The following is a 27,060-nucleotide window of genomic DNA, read 5'->3' as shown; positions in this document are numbered from 1 at the left end:
CCACTCTGCTCGTCCCTCTTCAAACATCTCAGTAAGAATACAGATTAAATACATGTGGCTATAATTTTTGTTAAACAATTTGAAACCTGAAAATTAACTTGTCACTCAGCAAATAAGTCCTCATGGTCCAGCATACTATTGTAGGTCCTAGTGCCTCGAGACCCAGCTGTGTCATCCCCCCCTCTTCCCAGTGCACACATGTGCACGCAGGCACATACACACACCAGTGGGGATATCCTCCTTCGGTCACAGCTGGAGAAGAGAAATGCGTGCTCTGGAGATGATGCCCCATTTCTGTGCCCATTACTAAGGCATGTCCCTTGAGGTGTTCACATCACTATATGTCCCCTCCAGTTACTCAGTTCAAGCCCAGATTTTTTTTATTAGCAGCCTCCTGACATTACCAACTGTCAGTGAATGTTCAGTGAGTGTCTGCACCACCCAAAACCCTAGCCACCTATCAAGAGGTCTGCAGAGATGTACTGAGGTAGACAGAAAGCTGTTCTTTGAGTGCTGTCCCTGTGAGTGCTCCACTTTAGGTGTTTGTGCACCCCAGTGCTTGTAATCAGAGATTTGTGGTAGCATGCACGGTCCCGTCTTGTACTGCTTCAGGCGGTTAACTTACACTGTGCGACCAACACCCCTCACCCCAGTTCCTTCTCTACTGCCTTTGGCTTCAAGTCGGAGCACTTAGCAGTGCCTCGCTAGTTAGTTCTTCAGGCCTATTTACTATCGTTATTTAGTTGGGATATTTAGTGAATTAGTTTCTCTGTCCCCGTTGCCTTGTTTAAAAAAAAATAAACAAACAAAAGGAAGTATTTATTCTTCTTGTCAATCGTGAAAGACAAGGCCATTCATATCCTTACAGACAACTGGCTTGTATGTTTTACATAAACAGACAAGGGGGAGCATGGTCACACTTCCTTTGCTTGGAAGTCATGACACTCTGGCAATGGTGCATCAGGCACAATATCCACATTATAGCATGATACCTACCTGGATGCCAGACCACCATGGCAAATATCCATAGCAGGCACTTTTCTCAGGGTCATGAGTGAGAGCTCAAAAGCCAGGTGCTTCTATACATATTCCAAGAGTGGGGGTTCCCAACAATAGTCCTCTCTGAAACCATGTGAAATACCAAATGCCCCAGGTTTTGCTCCAGGACAGGTCTCAGTACACATTTTCTAGGCAACGCCTTTCTCATCAAGTGGAACGCTCCTCTCTTATATGCCTTCCCTCCTACCCTCCTCCTGGCTCAAGTGATTCACAAGATCAGACAGGACAGCCACAGTAATCCTAATAGCCCCTACATGGTCCTGACAAATCTAGTATCCTTACCTTCTCCAGCTAGCAATGCGTCCACCATACATGCTCCAGCTTCTGCCTCATCTGCTATCCCAGGATGCAGGTCATGTCCTGCGTTCGGATCCTCAAAGATTCCTCCAGAGAGCATGGCTCCTCCATGGCTCAAGGGATCTGAGATGACCTGCTCAGAAGAAATATCCTGAGACTGCACACCAAGTTTTTACCAAAAGTCGTCTCAGCCTTCCATCTGAACCAACCCATTCACCTACTGACATTCTATCTCAAGCCTCATAAGGATAGAAGGCAGTCAACACTTCTTACTCTCGATGTATGGAGGGCTATGATCTTTTACGTAGACAGAACAAGACATTTTGTAAATCACCTAAACCATTTGTTCCCATCACTGAACACTCCAAAGGGTGTATCCAAACATAGGCTCTCCAAGTGGATATCTGCTTGCATAAAACAATGCTGCCATCAGTGTGACTGACAACTTCCTATGGGGATTCGCACACATTCCACCAGAGCCTTATCAACCTGTGTTGCTTTCCTTAACAACGTACCCATCACAGACATCTTTAGGGCTGCAACCTGGGCCTCAGCCCATATCTTTACACAGCATTATGCATTAGAGCAACAGGCAAAATCTGATTCCTCTTTTGGACTCACTGTCTTCTGCCACAGTTTCAACTCTGAAGCCCCCTCCTTCCACCAGAGGGCACTTCTCTGAAGTCACCTAAAGTGGAGCACCCACAAGGACAGCACTCAAAGAAGATAAAGTTACTCACCTTGTACAGTAACTGGGGTTCTTCGAGATGTGTCCCTCTGTGGGTGCTCCACTACCCTCCCACTTCCCCTCTACTTCGGAGTTTATCGCTTAGTTTCTCCAATAGAGAAGGAACAGAGGTGGGATTTGTTGCACAGAACCAATTAACTGCATGAAGCGGCATAAGACAGGGACTGCACAGCTTGGGCACTGCTACCACAAACCTTTATTACGAGCACAGGGGCGCACAAACACCTAAAGTGGAGCTCCCACAGGGACACACATCTCGAAGAACCTTTCTTGAGTTTGTCTTGCTGTAGGAGGCTTCTGGGTACGCATCTGGCTCTGTTGATCTGTTTCCTTATTTCCTCGTGCGGGTATTGTAGTTTTGAGAATGCTTGGTGGAGATTTTGTAGGTGTTGGTCTCTGTCTGAGGGGTTAGAGCAGGTGCGGTTGTACCTCAGTGCTTGGCTGTAGACAATGGATCGTGTGATGTGCCTGGGATGGAAGCTGGAGGCATGAAGGTAGGCATAGCGGTCGGTAGGTTTTTGATATAGGGTGGTGTTAATGTGACCATCACTTATTTGCATCATGGTGTCTAGAAAGTGGACCTCCCGTGTAGATTGGTCCAGGCTGAGGTTGATGGTGGGATGGAAGCTGTTGAAATCGTGGTGGAATTTTTCCAGAGACTCCTTCCCATGGGTCCAGATGATGAAGATGTCATCAATATAGCGTAGGTAGAGAAGGGATATGAGTGGACAAGAGCTGAGGAAGCGTTGTTCCAGGTCGACCATAAAAATATTGGCATATTGTGAGGCTGTGTGGGTGCCCATAGCAGTGCCACTGATCTGGAGATATATATTGTCATCAAATTTGAAATAGTTGTGTGTGAGGATAAAGTCACAGAGCTCAGCAGCCAATTGTGCTGTGGCATCATCAGGGATACTGTTCCTGACAGCTGGTATTCCATCTGTGTGTGGGATGTTTGTGTAGAGAGCCTCTACATCCATGGTGGCTAGGGTGGTGTTTTCTGGGAGGTGACCAATGCATTGTAGTTTCCTCAGGAAATCAGTGGTGTCACGGAGATAGCTGGGAGTGCTGGTGGCATAGGGTCTGAGTAGAGAGTCCATATATCCAGACAGTCCTTCAGTGAGAGTGCCAATGCCCGAGATGATGGGGCGTCCAGGATTTCCGGGTTTGTGGATCTTGGGTAGTAGATAGAATAACCCTGGTCAGGGCTCTAGGGGTATGTTGATTTCTTCTGGTGTTAGTATAGGGAGTGTCCTAAGTAGATGCTGTAGTTTCTTAGTGTATTCCTCAGTGGGATCTGAGGGAAGTTGTCATAAACAGATAGCTAAGGGTTAATGTCTCTTTCACCTGAAACACCTGACCAGAGAACAAATCAGGAAACCGGATGTTTTCAACTTTGGGTGGAGGGAATTGTGTGTCTGAGGTCTTTGTTTTCTGGCTGCCTGCTTTCTCTGAGCTTTGGAGAAGTAGTTCTGCTTTCTAATCTTTTGTTTCTAAGTGTAAGGACAAAGAGATCAGATAGTAAGTTATATGGTTTCTTTTCTTTGGTATTTGCATGAATATAAGTGCTGGAGTGCTTTGATTTGTATTCTTTTTGAATAAGGCTGTTTATTCAATATTCCTTTAAGCAATTAGCCCTGTATTGTATCACCTTAATACAGAGAGACCACTTGTATTTTTTCTTTCTTTTTTTATATAAAGCTTTCTTTTAAGACCTGTTGGAGTTTTTCTTTACTTCAGGGAAATTGAGTCTGTACTCACCAGGGAATTGGTGGGAGGAAGAAATCAGGGGAGATCGGTGTGTGTTGAATTGGCTAGCCTGATTTTGCATTCCCTCTGGGGGAATAGGAAAGTCCTTTTTGTTTCCAGGATTGGGAACGGAGAGGGTAGTTTCACAGAGCTTGTGTCTGTGTATCTCTCCAGGAGCACCTGGAGGGGGGAAGGGAAAAAGGATTATTTCCCTTTGTTGTGAGACTCAAGGGATTTGGGTCTTGGGGTCCCCAGGGAAGGTTTTTCAGGGGGACCAGAGTGCCCCAAAACACTCTAATTTTTTGGGTGGTGGCAGCAGGTACCAGGTCCAAGCTGGTAACTAAGCTTAGAGGTTTTCATGCTAACCCCCATATTTTGGACGCTAAGGTCCAAATCTAGGAATAAGGTTATAACAGAAGTGGCCTGTAGAATTTGGTATTGGAGAGTTGTCTGGTAGCCTCCTTTTGGTAGTCAGACCTGTTCATGATGACAACAGCACCTCTTTTATCAGCCTCTTTGATGATAATGTCAGGATGGTTTCTGAGGCTGTGGATGGCATTGCGTTCTGCACGACTTAGGTTGTGAGGCAAGCGATGTTGTTTTTCCACAATTTCTGCCTGTGAATGTCGGCGGAAGCATTCAATGTATAGGTCCAGATTGTCATTTCAACCCTCAGGAGGAGCCCATATGGAGTTCTTCTTCTTGTGCTGTTGGTGGGAGGGTACCTGTGTATCAGTGCACTGTTCAGTGTTGTCCTGGAAGTATTCTTTGTGTCGGAGACGGCAAAAGCAGGCTTCCAGATCACCGCAGAACTGTATCATGTTGGTGGGGGTGGCAGGGCAGAAAAAGAGTCCCCGAGATAAGACAGACTTTTCTTCTGGGCTGAGTGTGTAGTTGGATAGATTGACGATATTGCTGGGTGGGTTAGAGGTACCACGGTTGTGGCCCCATCTTCATCATCTGGACCCATGGGAAGGAGACTCTGGAAAAATTCCACCATGATTTCAACAGCTTCCACCCCACCATCAACCTCAGCCTGGACCAATCTACACAGGAGGTCCACTTTCTAGACACCACGATGCAAATAAGTGATGGTCACATTAACACCACCCTATATCAAAAACCTACCGACCGCTATGCCTACCTTCATGCCTCCAGCTTCCATCCCAGGCACGTCACACGATCCATTGTCTACAGCCAAGCACTGAGGTACAACCGCACCTGCTCTAACCCCTCAGACAGAGACCAACACCTACAAAATCTCCACCAAGCATTCTCAAAACTACAATACCCACACGAGGAAATAAGAAAACAGATCAACAGAGCCAGACGCGTACCCAGAAGCCTCCTACTGCAAGACAAACCCAAGAAAGAAACCAACAGGACTCCACTGGCCATCACATACAGTCCCCAGCTAAAACCCCTCCAATGCATCATCAGGGATCTACAACCCATCCTGGACAATGATCCCACACTTTCACAGGCCTTGGGTGGCAGGCCAGTTCTCGCCCACAGATAACCTGCCAACCTGAAACATATTCTCACCGGTAACTGCACACCGCACCATAGGAACTCTAGCTCAGGTACCAATCCATGCAACAAACCTCGATGCCAACAATGCCCACATATCTACACCAGTGACACCATCACAGGACCTAACCAGATCAGCCACACCATCACCGGTTCACTGGCCATCATATGCCAGCAATGCCCCTCTGCTACGTATATCAGCCAAACTGGACAGTCTCTACAGAAAATGATAAATGAACACAAATCAGATATTAGGAATGGCAATATACAAAAACCTGTAGGAGAACACTTCAACCTCTCTGGCCATACTATAGCAGACCTTAAGGTGGCCATCCTGCAGCCAAAAACTTCAGGATCAGGCTTCAAGGAGAAACTGCTGAGCTTCAGTTCATCTGCAAATTTGACACCATCAGCTCAGGATTAAACAAAGACTGTGAATGGCTTGCCAACTACAGAACCAGTTTCTCCTCCCTTGGTTTTCACACCTCAACTGCTAGAGCAGGGCCTCATCCTCCCTGATTGAACTAACCTCGTTATCTCTAGCTTGCTTGCATATATATACCTGCGCCTGGAAATTTCCACTACATGCATCTGACAAAGTGGATATTCACCTACGAAAGCTCATTCTCCAAAACATCTGTTAGTTTATAAGGTGCCACAGGATTCTTTGCTGCTTTTTACAGATCCAGACTAACACGGCTACCCCTCTGATACTTGTTTGTCTGAGCGATCTGCTGAAGTAGAACTGAGTGGACTTGTAGGCTCTAAAGTTTTACATTGTTTTATTTTTAAATGCAGTTATTTTTTTGTACATAATTTGAGATTTGTAAATTCAACTTTCATGATAAAGAGATTGCACTAGAGTACCTTTATTAGGTGAACTGAAAATACTATTTCTTTTGTTTTTTACCGTGCAAATATTTGTATTAAAAAATAAAAATAAAGTGAGCACTGTACACTTTGTATTCTGTGTTGTAATTGAAATCAATATATTTGAAAATATAGAAAACACCCAAAATATTTAAATAAATGGTATTCTGTTCTTGTTTAATACTGCGATTAATCATGATTAATTTTTTTAATCGCTTTACAGCCCTAAATGAGACTATGCACAGATCTACTGGAAAGAGTATAAACTCTCGTGTTCCAGGACATAAGCCAAACAATAAACAATACGGTTGGTGTAACAAGGCCTCTTCGATGCCACTTCTGTCTGTCTGCAAACCACGCAGAGACGCTTGTGCTGGTTCAACACCCTGTGCAATTTGTTTATTATTGAGTCTCACTGCCTTCATGGCATACCTAGCGCCTTTGCTCTCCCCCCTGCTTGTAATCTCTCTCTCCCTCTTACTGCCTGCTTTCCCCCTTTCCATTTTCTTCCTGTGCCTATTTGTTTGCTCTCGCTAATGGCTTAATTAGCCTTTCTGCCCTACCCCATCCACAAATTAGGCACAGGTCTGCCTCCTAAACTCCAATCTGCTATGCCTGATTGGAGCTGCTGTGAACAGAGTACTGGCTCATGTCTTCCTACCTAGCACTCTGTTACAGTTGGGAAGAAACTTCCCAATGTTTAAGTTATTGCATAATTGTCCACCTAGTGTTTTTTTCTCCCTTTCCACTACAGTCTCTTTCTCTGTCAGAAACAGGATACTGAAAGAAATAGACTACTGATCGTTAGTATAGCCAGTTTTGTGTTGCAGTGTTCTGGTTCACAGACGATGATAACTCCCTTCCAATTTTACAGTATTGCAGTGTTTCATGGATCATTTAGTAAGCTTCCAAGCTGGCTAAACAAATAGCCCACCAGGATGTTCTTAAAGGTGGAGCGAAAAGAAAAGTCAAAATTAAATGACGTAAAAAATATGTTCTAAATGCCCTCTGTGAACATTCCATATAAATATTCAGGGATTGACTTCAACATAATTTACATAAGAATAATGCAACTAAAGTCAAGTTACTTTAATGTTACAAGGATATTTAGTCTCACTGGCTAACTCATGTTGTTTTCTTCAGAGAAGTATAAAGTGAATGGTTTCAATGAGTACTTTAAAAAGAATAATTAGATTGTTTATTTCTGAGTGAAAAATAGCCACCAACCCTTGTTTTCTATTTTAAGCAAATTATGGTTACTTTCGGTCAGAAGTAGCTATACATATTTTTTCTTCTCTAATTGTTACCTTCATCAAAAGTTAAACATATATTTCAGAGAACAGAAAAATAATATTTAATGATAGGAACTTAGAATAAATCTAGTTTAAATAAGACACATGCTTCAATTAGTTTTAATAAGACGTAAGCTTCCACAGCACATTAAAAAAGGGCCTACATGGATAAATTAATCTTTAACAACATTTTAGGGATGTTGCTTTTTTTGTCTCATCTAAAAATGAATGTTTTCAAAAAATTATTTCTTTTCCTAGTCAGATTTGTTCTAGGTTTTCAGAAGTTATGACGATACTTGACAAGATATTACAGAGTTTTTTAAAATCCAAAACAGTTAATGTTAGGCCAAAAACCAGGGCCAGCGCTACCATTTAGGCAGCCAAAGGCAATCGCCTAGGGCACCAGAATAAATAGTGGGCGCCGTTTTGCCGGAGGGGGCGGCAGGCGGCTCCAGTGGAGCTGCCGCAGTGATGCCTGCGGAGGGTCCGGTGCTCCGCGGCTCCAGTGGAGCTGCCACAGTGGTGCCTGCGGACGGTCGGCTGCTCGCGCGGCTCCGATGGACCTCCTGCAGGAGTGACTGCAGCAGCTCCACCGGAACCACGGAGCACCGGACCGTCCGCAGTCACCACTTCGGCAGCTCCACCGGAGCCGCGGGACCAGCGCACGGGGCTGCAAAATTGCCGTCCGCCTAGGGCGCTCAAACCCCTAGCGCTGGTCCTGCCAAAAACTAACTTTCGTTGGTCGTGATCAAAGTGTATGAGTGACTGGAAAATAAAAGAAAATTCCCTTGAGTCTTGCAGTTCATCTTCACATATGATTTTTCAGCAAAATGTTCCCTATAAATAAGTTATTATTGCATTATCCCTGAGCATCAGGAAGAAAGGAGGTTATAAGGAAGGGGGATGTGGGATGGTTCAGTGGGTGACCTTTCTCAGTTGCTTTGTGAGCTGCTACAGATATTGATTACTATCAAAATGTTTTCCGTGCTCTCGGACAGAAGGACGTGGTGCTCTGGGAAAGGGCACTTAGCCTAACAAGCCTGCCTTGTTTGTTTCTTTGTTTTTCTCTTCTTCTGATTTACAACTTTACTTTTGAATCACTTGTCCTCCTCCACATACCAGGTTGCCATTAAAATGTCTATTTGTTTCTCTTACATAGTTTTTACCATTGCATGATTAGCTTTGTGCTTGAAAGGTGGTGTTATTTTGGTACTGTTTTGTGATGATTATAACGGTAGAAAATACACTGTATAGTTAGTCATAAGAGCCATCAGTCAAGGAGCTACCTTAAATCTGGAAGGTTGTCAACCATATGACTGCAACTAGTCAAATACAACTGACAGCAAACCTGCTTAGTAATCTAGTCAACTGTTCCCCACAGGTCATGATGTTACATGGAGGTATTATGGTTCCATCTAGAGATGCAGAAACTAGAAAGAGAACTGCCCATTATTCTGATTACAAAAGCTATGCCTGCAACTCCTTCTCCTTATCTTTTTTTTTTTTCCGCTTCTTGCTGGAAGCATAGAGTAGGCAGGTCAGTCCCCTTACCATGCCTTCCCTTTTCTGATTCTTCTGCATGGAAGAAGGAAGAAAATACTAAATTAAGGAGGCGGCAAAATAGCCTTTACCTCAGAATGCTCAGAACCACTCTCCCATCCCTTCATCCCTTTTAGTCTCTCCTTCGCTTGCAGTCTCTCTTGGGTTAGACTGATTCCCTGTCCTCACAATGGCTGTGTTGGCAATTCTACTTAAACAGGACTAAAATTATTAGAGAGTAGTTCTGTTGAGTTAGAAGTTTCCATTTTTACACAGATGTTTTACAGAAGAAACATTAGTTTCTAGTACTATTGATTTAGTCTTTTACCTAATGAGGGTAAATTCAATCTCCTTTATTCTTGGTTTATAACAGAACCATAGATCAGGGTAAGTACCCTTGGCCAAATGCACTGCGTTTTATGCTCTGTTTAGTGCAGCCTGGGACACTTAACAAATTTTAATAGTAATTCAGGTTGTTAAGTAAGATATCATTTTACTCCGTTCTGCTATGGATCCTTACTTTAGCCAACCAAATTCTTATCAATGCTCTGTGACATTGCCTTGGACATGCAGGAAGAAACAGAAGATGCAGAGAACGTGGTTTAATTTGGCCACACCTTGATTAACTAGACTTATCTGGGAACTACCAGCAATAATTCATACAGTGCAGGTAACGATTCCTTTCTTAATTGTTTCCACTTGATAGAGAACTGCCATTAGCTCCCCACTCCTCCTGACCTAGTCCCAGGCCATTGCTGGGACTCTTCCATCCTCCCTTCTTATGAAAGTTAAGAGGCTGAGGAAGGAGGATTGTCGCTTCACTGTGTCAAATATTAAGAGCCCTAACCCCACGCGCCAGCTTCTTTAGGGAATGCCTTTCCCTAATTCTGCCGTGAATTCTGCCTTATCAGGGAACTGGACGCTAATGTGTGGAACAAGTACCTGCATTGGACACCTGACACCTGCTCAGTCATGGCAGTTTGAATCTAACCTCCTGACCTACCTCTCTGGGTCCCTGAGCTGCTGTGGAAAAGGCAAAAAAAAAAACCCACCCCACCATGGCAACTTTGGTGTGGAGGGACAAATTCTTTCCCAGTTCTCAAAAAGGTCACTAGCGCAATGCCAGTGCCAATAGCAGATGACAAAAATCCCGGCCTGTACTAATCCCATGGATGGAAAGTGAGAGCTGTAAATTCAGGCATGAGAGGGGGCTCAGACTGGAGGAACAGGGCATTTGTGACCTACCCAAGAGGCACAGGAACCAGTGGCTTGCAGTGGCCCAATAAGCACTCAACTGATGCCTTCGCCTGCTTCCTGCCACCTCCTCTCAACCTCTTTTTTCCCATCATTTCAGGCAAAGTCACCGCTTTGAGGTTGCACGGGTTGCATTCGAAATACCTAACATTCAATTTGTTTTAATTTGTCTGTCTTGGCAGTTCCTTAAAGAATTCCAGTGAATTAGTTAAACAAAACTCTACTCTTACAAAGATGTCATGGCTATTTTCAATCAAATTAACTCTTAAGGTATTCCTTCAGAAACCCCACAAAACTGTATTAGATCTTATTTACCTACGCATTTAGAGGAGGACTCGCAAAATAAGGAGGGAGACTCACAAGGCTTATGATCTGCAGGCTCAGCCTTTTATGCAGATACATTTACAAGCACATATTGACAGGTCTAAAACTAATATTTGAAAACAGAATGTCCACCAGAAAAAAAAAGTTGTACTGAACTTGAAAAGGTGATTACAGGCATTTAATGGCCTGTCTGTCGCAAGTTTCAGATAAGCTTTTTTTCTTCTTCTTTTTCAACATGAGTAAATAATGTCTGGTAGTCTGTGTCTCAACAATAACTCTGCTTTCCTGAACCCAAGTATCCCTGCTTGTGCTTGAGTAAGAGATAAAGTCTTTAAATTAGATTGTGAAGACATGAAGCACAGTTTATAGTCCAAAGTGAGTAAACATTTAAGCAGATATGAACAGTTTATTAATTGGCAGTGTAGATGGATGGTTTCCTGTAAAAGAAAAAAACAAACTCAGCTGTAGTTTTGTATCAACAATGACCATTGATTGTCAATCAGTCAGCATATGGAGGATGCACTTTAAGGTTACTCAGTGGTACAAAAGCTGTTCTTGTGCTCCAGCAAAATGTAAAGCACGATTAATTGTTAATGACTTGACAGACACACACATATCCCAAGTGTTCCCAGATTTCATAAAGTTCTCTCTTGTCCACTTTAAAATGGAGGAAACTGAGCATTTGTTTTACTTCCTTCACAAGAAAAATGTTTTTCAGCATGGTGGTTTTCAGTATATTTTAGCACAAATGCCATTTCAGTTAACCTTGTCATCCTTCCTTCTAGTTTGTTGCATTTACTTGCTATACATGGCTTCAAATGAAATTGCAAGCTGTTAAGCACAGAGACCCTTTCTTCCCAGGTTATTGTACCGGGCCCTCTATGAATGGGTACAATTCTCAGTGGGTCCATAATAATAATAATAATTAATTAATGTGGTCTGTGTTTGTACATTGTCTAGCACAATGGAGTCCTGATCCATGACTGGTGATCCTAGGTGCAATGGTAATACTACCGCGGCTAACAGATTCATAGATTATAAAGCCCGAAGAGACTATGTGATCATCTAGTCTGACCACCTACACAATACAGACCATAGAACTTCCATGAATTTATTCTTGTTTATATTGGAGCATATTTATTTTAGAAAAACATCCAATCTTAACCTTCAAATTGTCAATGATGGAAAGGCTACCATAGACGTTGATAAATTGTTCCAATGATTAATTAACCTCATTTCCAGTCAGATTTATCGTGCTTTAACACCGAGCCACCACATTTGGTCATACCTGTGTCTGCTAGATTGAAGGTTCCATTTTGGTTCTCCACGTAGGAACTTATCTCATGTTCTCAAGTCACCCCTTTACCTTAGTAAACAAAGCTGATCAAGCTGAAGTCTTATTACATGTCTTGAATGCCGGGTGAATTGAATAAATAAATTGAGACCAAACTAAGATGTCGAGATCTGCCCACTAGCTTATTATGGTATGGTTAAATATCCATATTCAGAATGCTTAGAAAGTAACGGCTCAATGGAGTAGTCTGAAAGATGCCTGTATAAGGGTTGCAGAAAGGTATGGAAAAATAAACAGTAGAATAATCAGGAACACAAAGTTCTCACCAAAATTTCCCAATGCAAGAAATTAAATCCGAAAAGTTATTCTTATTATTGGAAAATAGTGTGCCGCAAAAATTCCAAAGTGTTTGTAAGCTCCTTAAATCCCCTTGTTAGTGAATCTTATCTAGTTTATCAAAATTTATGTTAAAATCTCCCAATGGCAATCTTAAATAGAGGAATCAGGAGGAAGCCAGAAAATTTCTTTATAAATGAAGAAATAGTACCTGTGGGAAGGGAAGTGCAGGGACAGTAAACTATTAATATAGCTGGGGGGGAAGTGATTATTTCTATTATGTAAGCATCATCTGGACCAAATCTAGGTCATATTCAGGATATAATCACAAGGTAGGTGGCCTTTCTCGTAAAGAGAGATCCCAGGGATGTGGTGATTACTACCCTGAGACTACAGGCGCAGTGGAAGGTTGAGATAGGATCCATAAATTTGAGACTTAGGCTTTGTCTATACTACCTTGCTTTTAGGGACACGGCTGTGCCACCACAGCTGAGCTGCTAAAAGGCGTGCAGTGTAGCTGCTGTTTGTTGGCAGGAAAAAGCTCTCTTGACAACAAAAAACTTCCACCCTGCACAATCGGCAGTGGCTTTGTCGACAAGAGATTGCTCCTGCCAACAAAGCTCTGTTCACAGTGGCACTTTTCATCAGTAAAACTTTTGTCATTTGGATAGGTGTTTAACACCCTTGAGCAACAAAAATTTTGCTGATGAAGTTCCAAATTTTTGCTGACAAAGCCTTCAGCTAAGAAGGACTCATTCAACATAAAATTTGGATCCAAAGATCTTCTGAATGGGATCCCATTATCAGCTAGTATGAGGTCTGCCCCAGGGATTCAAGTGGAGGAGCTAGGATTGGTAGGACAAGGATCCAGGTGGGAGTTATTTGGTGAGATTAAATCGAGAGCTTATTTGGGCTTACTCTACCACTGTACATATTTAGTCACTGGTGTGGAGCCATGTAGTAAGATGGTGTGCAGAATCATAAAATTGCTTTGTGTCTTAATATGAATCCAGCAGGAACCACTTGGATTAATAAGTACATTGAAAGACCAATCCCGTGTTCGTACTTGCGTTGCTGAGTACCTAGATCCTTTCTACACTTTAGTACATGTATTACTAAAAGAACATGCAGCTAAAAAATGATAAAGATTTTAACACAGCTGATCATAACTGAAATACAATGAAAAATTAATCTGGCCAATGTTATACTACATTAAAAAAATCATAATGAAATTATAAAAAAGGAACATTGCCCGACTCCATACCAGTTCCTTCAGACCTTCTATCAATTCTCTTATGAATGGAGGCTGCTATATCATCCTTTCCTCTTTACTCTCTGCAGCTTTATATAAGCATCAGTTAACTTACATCAATCCTGCACAATCTTCTTTGCAACTCTTGGCAGTTCTCGCTTTCACCATTAACTCTTCTGAAGGTTTTTTAACAGAGAACTCTCTTCCTGGGAGTCATTTTTAATGCACAGTATCAAGGTCAGGATGTGCTAAGGTTTCTGAATCTTTGCACTTGAGCTTCTCACTCTAGACAGTGATTGTACAGTATTATTCTATCTTGATTTTAAATGAATACAGTGCTGGCAAGCTCTATTAAGTTCTCTCTGCACAAGCAAAGTAGACATTCAACAATCAAAGCTTTTGTGTACTGCTGTACCAATGAGCTTCCATCCTGACCCAGAAGGACCACTTTCTGGGATGAGAGAGTAGTTCAGTTGCTATGGTACTTTCAGTCTGTGCTGAGATTTTATGCTATAGATCTCTGTCCAGTAGAATCTAAACTAAGGCCACCAATTCATTTAATTGACATCAGAGAGTAGCTACTTTTGATGACTACGTTAATAGGCCAGATTTAAAACAACAACCTAAATGGCTCTGTATTCCTTTATTTTTCTCCAATTTTTCTTTTTGTTTTACTTTTATTCACCTGGCTTGATCATTGTGGCTGTGTATTGTATTTTGACAATAAACTAAATAAATGAAATTAAAACAGCTAATGGCTAATTAGAAAACTGCATGAAGGTTACGTATCTTTAACTTAAAATGGAAAAGAACTAAAAACCTTTGTGTAGCCAGTTTGCTAACATTTGGCTTTTAATGATAAGAGTACATTTTGTTGAAGTATAACTACTCATTTCAAATCTTCCATTAATTATCTGTATGAGGGCTTTCAATGTCAATTATGAGGTCAAGATTTTGATTTAAAATATTTGGGTGGAAGTAGCAATTAATGCTGCAGTCCAAAATCTGTTCTCCTAAAATCTATTTAGTAAAGGTAGTTTTTTCAAATGTACACCACATAAATGTATTATACAAAGTTAAAGGACAGACAGCATGATTGGATTTTTGTTATTAGCTCTGATCTTTATCCACTCTCATCTCATTACACATTGAAGACCACTGTTGCATTAATCTACTACAGTGTTTCCCAAGCTTGCGACACTACTTGTGTAGGGAAAGCCCCTAGTGGGCCGGGCCAGTTTGTTTACCCGCCACATCTGCAGGTTCGTCCGATCACAGCTCCCACGGCGACGGTTCACTGCTCCAGGCCAATGGGAGATGCTGGAAGCGGCGGCCAGTATGTCTCTCAGCCCGCGTCACTTCCAGCAGCTCCCATTGGACTTGAGCAGCGAACTGCAGCCAGTGGAAGCCACGATCGGCCAAACCTGCGGACATGGCAGGTAAACAAACCGACCCGGCCTGCCAGGGCCTTTCCCTACACAAGCAGTGTCCCAAGTTTGGGAAACACAGGTCTACTAGATTGTCTTCTTAGGAGTTATGTTGTTGTGTTGATAAGATGGTTAGCAAAGCCCATCTCCCCACTGAGTATACCAAAGTAGCGTTGTTAGCCAGGAGTCATAATCTCTAATGACATCGCTCAGAAGTGCCATATCAGACATGCTTCTAATGCATGAACCACAAGATTGAATCACATGAGTGCTATAATGATTTTTACCCTTATTGTTTCATATTCACGCACTGGGAAGCACAAGGTTTGCCTGCTATATTTTATACTACTGTGATTCTTCATGTTTCAGGGTTTCTTTCCTTTGTTATTTTGATAACATTTTATTTGAATTTGTCATTCATCCCAAAGAGGTAATGAATACTCAGATATATAATGAGAAAAAGAACATATTTTGTATGGGAACACTTAAGTGAACAACTTACTGGACTTAGAACATCTTTTCATTCCTGTAGTTTATAGATTAATTTCCAGTTAATCAAAGTTCACCATTCAAATGAGCTGTGACGAGAGACTTTTTTTCTTACAACTTCAGGTTGCATTTTTTGCGGTTGTTAAGGCAAATTTAAAGGAAGGCCTTAGGGATCATAGCTAGCTTTCATTATCAGTGCATGACCGCTTTGTGACTAACTGCATCTTTAATATCCAAGGAGATTTGCACACTGTAATCTGTTTCTTTGTTCTTCTTTTTAATAATTTATCTTTTTATGCTATTCACAACTGTGTTAGTGTGCAAAGATCTGTTTGTCCGTCAGATCTCAAGATATGTACAGCATGTAAGCGTTGCATTAATTTTTTATTTGGTTCGTAAAGAAACTGAGCAGTTAGTTGGCTGTGCTAAACCAAATGGGCTTACTTCAGTGAATCCTAATAAACACAAGGGAGAACATGTAGTCACATTTTGCTTCAACTAGCTCCTTAAACAACATATAATTTTCCTTGATGAATCTATTTCTCTGCTAGGAGAGAGTCATTTGTACAAATAAGCTCAAATGAACTTTCAGTTGATCTTCAATGCGGTGGTGAGGAAAAAAAAATATTAACCTGAAAGCTGTCTGGTTCTCTACACCAAGAAATATGCTTAGAGTTGTGTTTGTGCATTATATTTAGTCCACCAAATAGCTCATAATTAAGGTTTTAACTAAATTCAAGAGAATCATTTGTTTATAATATTTATACTTTACTGGAAGTCTGAAATTATTGTTCCCATCTGCACTTTTCCTTCCCCAAATATTTTGCCAGACTAGAGACAATTAAAAATACATAGAGAGTTAAATGTTTTCCATCTTTTTTTAATGTCACATTTATCCTGATCATTAAATAGACTGTTTTTCATAATCTCTGATATAACAAAAATACAGGATTAATATACCCGGGGAAATAAGTACAGCATTCTTCATGAGCACTTTATGTTAAAAGGTGATATCATTTCCCCTCTAAGTGCTTTTTTCCTTTTTCAATCCTTTAGTCCCTGCTATGGTAGCATCTCATTGTTTTCTAAATGACACAAATATTTTAGCCCCAACAACATTGAAGAGTAAACCTTTGTATGCATTCATGATTCTTTCTGCATAAAAAAGCATTTCCTAACATCTGCTCAAAAGTTGTTTTTTCTTTGATTTTCACCTATACCCCTTTGTCCTAGCATCCTGGATAAAAAGTAGAAACTTCATTTAAAGATTTGTATGCACTTTAATGAAATCCGCTTTTAACATAATCCCAAAGAAGACAACTGCCACATGAAACATGATCACTCAGCCCATCTCTTATACCTACCACTTTCCTCTGTAAAATGTAATCCTTATTTTTCTTTGTATTACAGTGATCATTTTTACAAAGAAAAGTGGATGACAAAACCTCCTTGTAGAACAAAATAATTCTGAACCTTTTCATTAAAGACAGAAAATGTATCTCTTTGAATAAAAGTACAATTCATATGTATATTGGTGTGAGATTTTATATTTACTTACAGATCTTTTGAGAGGGAAATATAATTGTATGAGTGCTGTTACAAATGTGCTGCAGATACACACAGCAAGACTTTTATTCGTAATTCTGAATTTTCTTTTGTTTTTCAATATTTAAATGTGACATGATTATTAACGTAATGTGTAGTGTTTTGTGTTTTAAGAACAAGGCATAGTTGTGTAGTACAACTGGCAATTGATGGTATATGGTTTGAGTTCTTGTGCACCTCTATTGTAGTAACACAAACTTTCTCTTTTTAAAAAGCAGTTTCTAAGTATAAAACATTGCCAGCATTGAAGCAGTGTTTCACTTCTGGGTAATTAGGTAACCTGGCCTACAATATGCCCAGAAAAGGGCATGGCTGGTGTTCAATATCCCAAAAAAATGATAACCTGAAATTGCTTATGACACACCATGGTGCAAAGAGCTTTAGCACAATAACCTGAAGGAGAATGTAAACAGAATAAAGGCCAGCAGAAGAACGGAGAAATGAAAAATGTGAAGATTTAAAAGTTTTTTAAAATCTGTTTTGGCCCTTTTATTGTTTCCTTCTGTAGCTGATCTCCTTGTCATCCTCAGCCAGGAAGAAATCTTTGCCATATCCATGCAATTTTTGTCACTGAACTCTAAAACACAAATTTTGCAGGTGAAAATTGACTCTTTAGTTTTTAAAGCCTGTGAACTTCTTCCAATATCTTGCAGAAGCCCAAATATGGGGTGGCCATATGAGAAAGATTTGTACTTTAAACCAGTAGTTCTCAAACTGGGGCTGCCGCTTGTTCAGGGAAAGCCCCTAGCCGGCCGGGCAGGTTTGTTTACCTGCTGCATCCACAGATTTGGCCAATCATGGCTCCCACTGGCCATGGTTCGCTGCTCCAGGCCAATGGGGGCTGCGGGAAGTGGTGCGGGACAAGGAATTTGCTGGCTGCCGCTTCCCGCAGCCTCCATTGGCCTGGAACGGCAAACCGCTGCCAGGGGAAGCCACGATCAAACGAACCCGCAGACCCGGCGGGTAAACAAACCGGCCTGGCCCGTCAGGGGCTTTCCGTGAACAAGTGTCTGCCCCAGTTTGAGAACTACTGCTTTAAACAAAGTCTATTTATACTAAAACTGATACCATTTTCTCCTGAGCTATGTAAGATTCTAACTCAATCTTAGACACAAGAGAATCCCTCTAACAGTCAACTACAGGAAGGGCAGGTACTCGACATAGTGGAAGTTTGAGGTCTCCAGAAGGAATTTTTTCCCTTTATTTACTTTCCTCAGGCCAGCACCTGGCATAGCTACTCTGCCAAATGGGAAGATGCCATTAACACACAATTTTGCCATTTTCACAATGGCGATTTTTTTCAAGATGGACGCAGAAAAATGTAAAAAAAATCCATAGGGCTCCCTTTCTCACCTACCTATGGTTAAGCTCTTGGCATGCAGAGTTTTCTGCAGATGAATCATAAGCAGAATGCATGTGTTTTATATATAGCTGGCAAAGATTTGTTTAAAGTTAGCCAGAAAGATGGACAGACGTGTGTGTGTGCGCATGCGCATGCGTGCACTGTTGGTCCAAGAAAACTAGATAGACAAGGAGGTAATATCTTTTGTTGAACCAACTTCTATTAGTGAAAGAGACACATTTTCAAGCTTACACAGAGCTCTTTCTTGGGTCTGGGAATGGTACTCAGTGTCACAGCGATATGCAAGGTGGAACAGAAAAGGAATTAACAGATGTTGCGAGACCATTCAAGGTGAAATGTAAAAGCAGCAAAGAATCCTGTGGCACCTTATAGACTAACAGACGTTTTGGAGCATGAGCTTTTGTGGGTGAATACCCACTTCCTCAGATGCATGTAATGGAAATATCCAGGGGCAGGTATATATATGTGTGCTAGCAAGCAAGCTAGAGATAACGAGGTCAGTTCAATCAGGGAGGATGAGGCCCTGTTCTAGCAGTTGAGGTGTGAAAACCAAGAGAGGAGAAACTGGTTCTGTAATTGGCAAGCCATTCACAGTCTTTGTTCAATCCTGAGCTGATGGTGTCAAATTTGCAGATGAACTGAAGCTCAGCAGTTTCTCTTTGAAGTCTGGTCCTGAAGTTTTTTTGCTGCAGGATGGCCACCTTAAGGTCTGCTATAGTGTGGCCAGGGAGGTTGAAGTGCTCTCCTACAGGTTTTTGTATATTGCCATTCCTAAGGCAAGGTGAAATGGGTGATTAACATCTCTACAGTCATAAGACAAGGAGGTTGAGTGGGTTACAGATTATTGTAATGAGCTGTAAGTCCAATGTCTTAATTAAGTCCATGATTTTTGGTGTCTAGCGGAGTTTTGTAATTTAATTTCCCAGGCTCATCTTTTGATGATGTTGTGCATGTTTCCTTTGAGCATGCGAACTGAGAGGACAGATATGAAGTGATAGTTTTCTGAAAATTTTTTGCCCACAGATAATAGGGATGGTTTTATCTTGTATTATTTTTCTGTGTGAGAGTTCATTCAAGAGCATAACAATTCTTGTTTCACCCACATAGTTGTTGTTGGGGCATTTAATGCACTGGATGAAGTAAATCACATGTTGTGGCTAGTAGTAGAAGTAGTACGTGTTTTTTTCTGGATTTTATTTTGCTGACTCTAGATAGAGCCAGCAGCAGGAATGATAATATACATTTATCTGTTATGTAAGTTGAGTAAACTAGAAGAAACTATGAAAAAGTAGTGGTCATGGCCAACCAGAAGCTCATAGCTTATGGCAGCTTGGAAGGCAAGTATTCACCAAGACATGGAACACATATTGGAAATAAGGGAACAGTGTAAAAAACTGAAATGAAAAGGTTCATGAGGAAGGTTATTGTTCAGTTCAAAAATGAAGTGTTTTCGTAGTGGGCTTTGATGTCATAAAAAGATATTTTCTAATGGCAAAAATATGAAGTTGAGCAGTTAATGCAGCTTGTGTAGGTACAGTGAGGATCTCCATATTAAGTCCATTTTGTAAATTAAAAAAAAATGACAGCTATCCTTTGTGCCTTGTGCGGGACAAATAGCGATAGGCATACCTAGTAGGAAATGTACCATTATAAAGGTACAAATGGCCACATCAGCAAAAACTCAACCAACCTGCTTCTTTTGCTCATTTATAAAGTGGCAAATTTGAGATGTAGGGGTTACTGAATACACTCTTACCAAAGTTTTCAAATTTGTGTTGCTGAAATCTTGGCCCCATCAAAATCTGTGAGAGTTCTACCATTGACTTCAATGGGCCAGAATTTCATTCCTAAACTGTATTTAGGTACCTAAATAGGCTAACTGGTTTTCTGAAGTTGTGAGCATGTGCAATTCTCAGTGACCTTAGATGTCTAAATATGGATTTAGAAAACTAACTTGTGTCTCCTTAGTTTGAAAATATTGGCCTCAGTACATATTCACGTATATAAACACAAGTATAGTCAATTTTGTGTTTTCAGGAATACTAATGGAAGGAGGTGATGTTCCAAAAACTCAGATGAATATGTATTTGTGCAGTTATTCACACTCAAAAGTGTCATGAGAACAATTGTAAATGTGTTCTTGTAAATGTTTGTGCCACAAGTGACTTGCTTCAGACCTCCTCCTGTCGGTAAAATTAGTTATACAATGGTGAGTAAGCACACATTGTTAATTATTTATGATAAATATTCATGAAACAATGTTGGTAACATGTATTTGGAGGACACATGATATATTCGTATAAAACATTGATTACGGTAAATAATCTCAAATAATAATTTAATCAAAAAAGAGATTAAATTTGCTGAATAAATGTTGTGTTTCAAATAGTTTACCCAGCTCTGTTTAGAATATTCACCTAAATAACTGATTAAGAAAAATAAGCAATAATTGTAAAATTCTAAGATAGATGCCACACAATTATTTGAGAGGATAACAGGCCCAGAAGCAAGAGGGCAATGAACTGAAGCTAAGAGAGGATCAGGAGAAGCTGCTTTATAAAGCATATAACTTAATAAGTAGACCAGGTTCCCAGGACCAGAAATAACAAATGGGCACATTCAAAACAGTGAAAGTATTGAAACAAAATAAAATATTAGAGACTTCAAATATTAGAATCCCGGTGGATTGACTTTGATTAGTCACATGTCCTATTTTCTCATCCTGATATAGGTTTTGGTTTCATCTCAGTGCCGCTCGTTCTTTTTCCTTCAGGATGGCTCATTCTCTACCATGAGTTACCCTCATCTTGTCCGCTCAGTTTTCAACAAAGACAATTCTGGGTAGCCAAAGTATTTTGTCAGATGGTGGGCCTGATACTTCATTCACACAGAACGCCTTTTCACTTCAATTGGGACTTTTGTCTGAAGGAAGGATCAGGCCAAACGTCAATTTTCAGATACACCTTTTACAGATTGCTTTCTAGGTTATGCCTTCCTACTATAAAACATTATGGAGTGTTCCTCAATGTAACCACAGTATGTCAGTGGCTGCTGGGCTACTAGTTTGTTAATCTGTGACATTATTTTTTCTTAAGGTTATGGGGATTTGCTTTCATTGCAGTTTGTGAAGCTGCAATGAAATGAAGTGTTTGCCAGTTGTGATCAAATGTGCAGAGAGAGAATTGACCAAAAAAAAGAAGGGATAAAATGTTTTCTTCTTTTTTTTTTCTTTCTCTCAAAATATTGTTGCTTTTTAGCGGTGTACTTGGTGCAGTAAATACCATTCTTAAGGTCTAATTTTCAGAGGTGCTCTGAACTTTGAATTCCCTTGACATCGGTGAGAGCTGTAGGTGCCTAGCACCTCTGGGAAAAAAATAGGTCATTTGCTACTAAATAGGGTACCATATAGAGTGGGTTCTTTCAGGGTACATCTACGCAAGGATAGAAGACTCACAACATGGCCATGGCTGGCCTGGGTCAGCTGACTGGGGTTTCCAGGGCTCTGGCTCTGAAAATTGCTGTGTAAATATCTGGGCTCAGAATGGAGCCAGAGTCATGGGAGCCTTCACGGTCCCAGACCTCAGGCTCCAGCCCAGGCCCATACATCTACACTATTTTCAGTCCAGCAAGCCTGAATCAATGAACCCAGGCCTGCCAGACGTTTTCCTTTTTTATCCCTGTGTAGACACACCAGAATAGCCCAGTGGCTAGAGCACTTTACTACAATGTGAGAGACCCAAATTCAAATTTCTTCGCCATAGCAGGTGTAGGGGTGAATTGAACCTGGGGCTCCCACATTCTAGGTGAGTGCCCTAGCCATTGAGCTAAAAATTGTAGGGGGGCTGCCAACCTCATCACCACCACAACCTTCTCCTCCTTATCAGGAGGTTTTGTGACCCCAGCCCAAAATACCACAATTATTTTGATGTAACATTTTCAAAACATTTTGATTTTTTGGTTCAGTTGAAATTATTCAGCAAATTCGACATAAATTCATAAATTATTTTGTATTGACCAAAACTGCAAATTCTGGCAGATAAACTGTTGGCCAAAAATATTTAGCCCAGCTTTAACCGTGATAAAAATGGGTCTTCACGAGGTCATTAATGTGCAGAAAGTAAGAGTGTTCAGTTGAGCCTAAATAGGCTCGATTATTCCATGTGTAAGGCTCAGCAGGGAACAACACACTGAGATTTTTGAGTGAGCAGCTGACAAGTGGGTGCAAAGTTGCCAACATTTGGAGAACCCAGGATTTAATTTGAGTAGAAATGCAGAGGTAGGCAAAAATCATGTTGGGCTCTTTTTACCTTAAATATGCTCCTTCTTCTTTGTAGATTTGAGTTATGTCATTTGCGTGGTTTGAGCAGACATAGAGGCTGAAAATTTTAGAATTTAAGAAATTCAGATAGATAGCTTTCCTTAGTGTCAATGCAGGATGTATATCTAAATCACCTAGACTGCTTTGAAAATCTCAACCAGAACATTTCAGAAAGTGTAAATTAAACTGCAGTAGAAACCAACAGAACTGTAGTAACTTTTATTTAAAGTGCCTTCACACTGGGGACTTGCCTTTCTTCCAGCTTGCCACTTGCCATCCTCAAGGTTTCTGTCTGAGACAGTCTGATGTATGTCCATTATCTTGCCTACATAAGCCCAGGGAGTTGCTATAGAATAATTTCATGCATTTCCATCTCCCCATAGGTGTTACCTGCTGTTCTAATTGTGAAGAACTATTTTAGTATTTCTAATCATCTTCTCTATCTCTCTCAAACCTATTAGTATTTCATGTTGCACTCTCTCCAAGGTTTGTATGGATTGCTACACGTTCGGGATCATTAGGTACTAACTCTTTTTTCTTTTCCCTTATTGGATACATGATAAAATAGTAGATTAACACCTCATTTCATTACTGGTCTACTAGGCACTGTGTATTTCAAAACCTCACTTTTAAGTGTATCTAATCTAAGTAGAAATCTGCTTCACTTGCCCAGAATATCATCCTTCAGTAATTCTTTAACTTTAATTTTCCACTTCCCCTAGCTGTAATGTTTTGGTTTCATTTGTACCTGATTTTTTTTTCTTATAGAAAAAGAAACAGGAGGTTTTGACTAAATAAAGTTATTTACTCAATGCTATCAAAAGCACATAAATCTCTCTTCAGGAAGCAAAAGTGTAGCCCCAGTAGGAGCAAAGTCTACACACAGCCATTTTAAAAAAAATTAAATTACAAGTTCCCCAGTTTTCAGTGCATAAATAGTGGGAAAATCCTATTTACAACATTTCTCATGCAGGAGGCACTGAAGGAAAACAACAAGAGAAGAGAAATGGAGGAAAAGACCAAGAGAGCCAAGCTGGCAAAAGAGAAAGCTGAACGAGAGAGACTAGAGCGGCAGCAGAAGAAGAAGCAGCTGATTGATATGAACAAAGGTAAGGCAACATTTTCAGTAGAGGAACAAAAGATATTCTAGTTAAGACTCCTCCAGGTTAGTATGAAAAGTCCTTAATTGCTGTGTTGAAAGTACAGAAGCCAAGTAAACTTTCTTGTGTCAATTTTCTACCTTGGTTTGGCGTACCTGATTTTCATGTTATTCTGCATCTGTCACTCACTATATGCAATATCTCTTCCAAGGCGTTTTGTGGTAAATTATTGGCTTGTTTTCATTTGTTGCAGCTAATTGATTTCTTTTTATATGGATTTCCTCCCAAGAAAAAAATTTACTTGTTTTGTTATTAATTTTATTATGTAAATATCTCTATAATCTCGATATTGTGGCAACTAACGTCTTTCTTTTTGAGCTTGGAGGCTCCATATTATAAATAGATGTTCTCCCAATAGTACTGTTATGAGCTGAAAAATCTGATTCAGCTGCAAGCCTAAATACAGAGTGACATTTAAGCATGATAAAAAGTAATGTGTTGAGGTTACTGGTTAGCTAGAATGACATTATGTAGTTCATGAGGGCATTCTATGAGAGAGCCCCAGAGGGAGAGGAAGGAGGACTCAGTTGGCTCCTAATATCTATTTTTTGCAGTTCCAGAAGACTGCAAAATGCAGGCTTTACTTTCCATCCCTTTGGACCCCATAACTGAGGGGAGAAGACACAAATATGAATTAGATTGAACAAGAGATTACTTTAGACTTCAGTTGCTGTTCTCCTTCTGTGATCATTTTTGTGCTGTTGTGAGACTGAACTAATCCTCCTCAATCATAAAACATAAAAATGCACAGTATGTGACTACTACTTCTCTTTTCAACCTAGTGAACAAATCTGACAGGTTCACTTCTAGCAAAATAATAGATTTTTTTTTCTTTGACAAACCTTGTGTAAAGTGCCAAGATATATAAGCTTTATGCCAGAATGATGTTACAATAAACCTTATAATTAGCATGAACTGAGGTAGCACTAAACTGGAGATCAATCAATTAGGAAGAAGTGTTTGAAATGAAAACATTATATTTAAAGTAAGTATATACAGTATTTGTAGTGAAAGGTATTTTTTTCAGGGATACCTTACACTTCAGAAATATTAGGACAAAATTTTTAAAAGTGATCAATGATTTTTTGAGCCTTTATTTTTGGGTATCCAGCTGGAGAGACCTTTGGCCTCATTTCTGGAAATGTTGAGCACCCACAGCTCCCATTGAACCACAGGGAGTTCTTCTTCGAGTGCTTGCTCATATCCATTCCAGTTAGGTGTGCACGCGCCGCGTGCACGTTCATCGGAGATTTTTACCCTAGCAACACTCGGTGGGCCAGCAGGGCGCCCCCTGGAGTAGCGCCGCTATGGTGCTGGATATATACTCCTGCCGGCCCCTCCGCTCCTCAGTTCCTTCTTACCGCCCGTGTCGGTCATTGGAACAGTGGAGCGCAGCTTAGCTGATCTCCACCTCCTTAGCGATTCGCTCGTTTCTATTGTAATTGTGTATATAGTTTGATTTCTTCAAGTATAGTTAGTGTTTAGTTATTAGTTCTGTAGTAGTTATTGTAGATAGTTGAGAGGGATCGGGGTTTAGCCCCTTTCCCTCACCCGGTACCAGGGCCCAGGCCCGGTTCACTGGGCTTCAAACCATGCTCGGCCTGTCATAGGCCGATGCCCACAGGAGACCCTCACAACTCTGTCTTAAGTGCTTGGGTGAATCCCATCTTACAGACAAGTGCCGCATCTGTAAGGCATTCAAGCCCCGGACTGAGAAAGAGCGGGACATTCGCCTAAAACAACTTCTGATGGAGGCAACGTTGACTCCCCATTCTTCGGCGCCGCCAGCGGCACCGGGAACAAGTGCCTCTTCGGCACCAGAGCGCACGCCAACAGTGAAGGCTCCTCGACATCAACCATCACTGGCCCAAGCTCCTACCCGGCACCGTTCGCTCTCACCACGGAGCAAGAAGCACAAGCCTCCTGCGGCTGCTATATCTACACTGCAGTCTGAGCGCTTAGCCAAGTCGGACTGCCCAGCACCATCAACTACCGCAGCACCGACATCCTGAACACTGTTGATTCCGGCCTCGCAAGAGCCGTCGAGTCCGGTGCTTACCAGCTCCCCGGCACGCGCCGTGGTTGAACTTATCGTGCCCTCCACTCCGGAGACGTTCTCCAGGGCACGGGACTTGATTGCCTTGATGGAGCCTGAGCTATCTCAACCCCCGGTGCCGCTGGTGTGGGTTCTTCAGTCAATAGGCTAGCCAGCCCTCATGAGACCTTCTTCGCCTGGTACCACTGAACGCCGCCGGTCCCGATCCAGGTCCCACAGGCGCTCCCGGTCCCATCATCAATCCCGGTCCCGCAGCCACTCATAGTCCTGGTACCGTTCCCCATCGAGGTACCGGTCGTACTCACGGCACTGTTCGAGGTCCCGGTCGCCGTCCAGATACTATCAGCACCGCTCCAGATCTCGGCACCCCTCGCGGCACCGTACCTCTCGCAGCCGATCTCAGCACGGCGATTCCAGGCAGCGGTCGACCTCCCGACTCCGCGCTGGTCGCAGGTCCCGGTCCCACTCCTGGCACCGTCACGACTCTCGGTACCATTCTCTGGCACCGCGTAGGGACGGTTCGAGTGGATGCAGAGACCCACATCAAACGGTCTCTCACCCCCCCCCCCGTGGCCGTCTCATCATCCGTCGATCTCCTCCCATGCAGACACTGCATCATATGGGGATTCGGATAACCACCAGAGACCTCATCAGTGGCCCTTTTGGACAACTTGGGCCTACCACCAAACCCAAGGTGATCCGCATATACCATCGCGCTCCGGCCCTTCTGAATATCGGGCGCCAGAGACCACAGTGAGCAGACCTCCCCCGGCAGGTATGGAGGAATCTCCAGCCCATGTACCAGACCCACAAAATCTGCCACCTCAGGACATCCCCCAAGACCAGGAGTTGATCCAAGACCCGCTTGTCCCCAGGGTTTCATCCTCTTCTTTCCCGGATGAAGCGGTGGCGGGGACGTCTACATCTGAACCGCCCCCAATCGACCTCAGGTCACACCAGGACCTTCTGCTCCGTGTCGCCCTCAATATCAACTTGCCCGTGGAGGAAGTTCCTGAGGTGGACGACTCGGTTGTCAGTATACTGTCGGCGGAGGCTCCAACCAGGGTGGCCCTCCCCTTCATCCGCTCGATCCAGGCT

The 27,060-nt window shown here is 41.8% G+C and overlaps 1 protein-coding gene across 9 annotated transcripts in view; it reads left to right on the top strand.

Moving 5' to 3' along the window:
• DIAPH2 (diaphanous related formin 2) overlaps positions 1 to 27,060 on the top strand; it is an 867,723-nt gene that overhangs the window by 649,415 nt on the left and 191,248 nt on the right. For all 9 annotated transcript variants that reach the window (XM_030576660.1, XM_030576662.1, XM_030576661.1 and 6 more), the window contains one exon: positions 23,720 to 23,855. In XM_030576660.1, the coding sequence (XP_030432520.1) occupies positions 23,720 to 23,855 (136 nt within the window). The remainder of the gene's footprint in view (positions 1 to 23,719; positions 23,856 to 27,060) is intronic.

The sequence above is a fragment of the Gopherus evgoodei genome, chromosome 9 (genome assembly GCF_007399415.2).
Source record: "Gopherus evgoodei ecotype Sinaloan lineage chromosome 9, rGopEvg1_v1.p, whole genome shotgun sequence".
Taxonomy (NCBI): Eukaryota; Metazoa; Chordata; order Testudines; family Testudinidae; genus Gopherus; species Gopherus evgoodei.
Note: the sequence above shows the minus strand (reverse complement) of the source record. Positions and strands in the feature narration are given on the sequence as shown.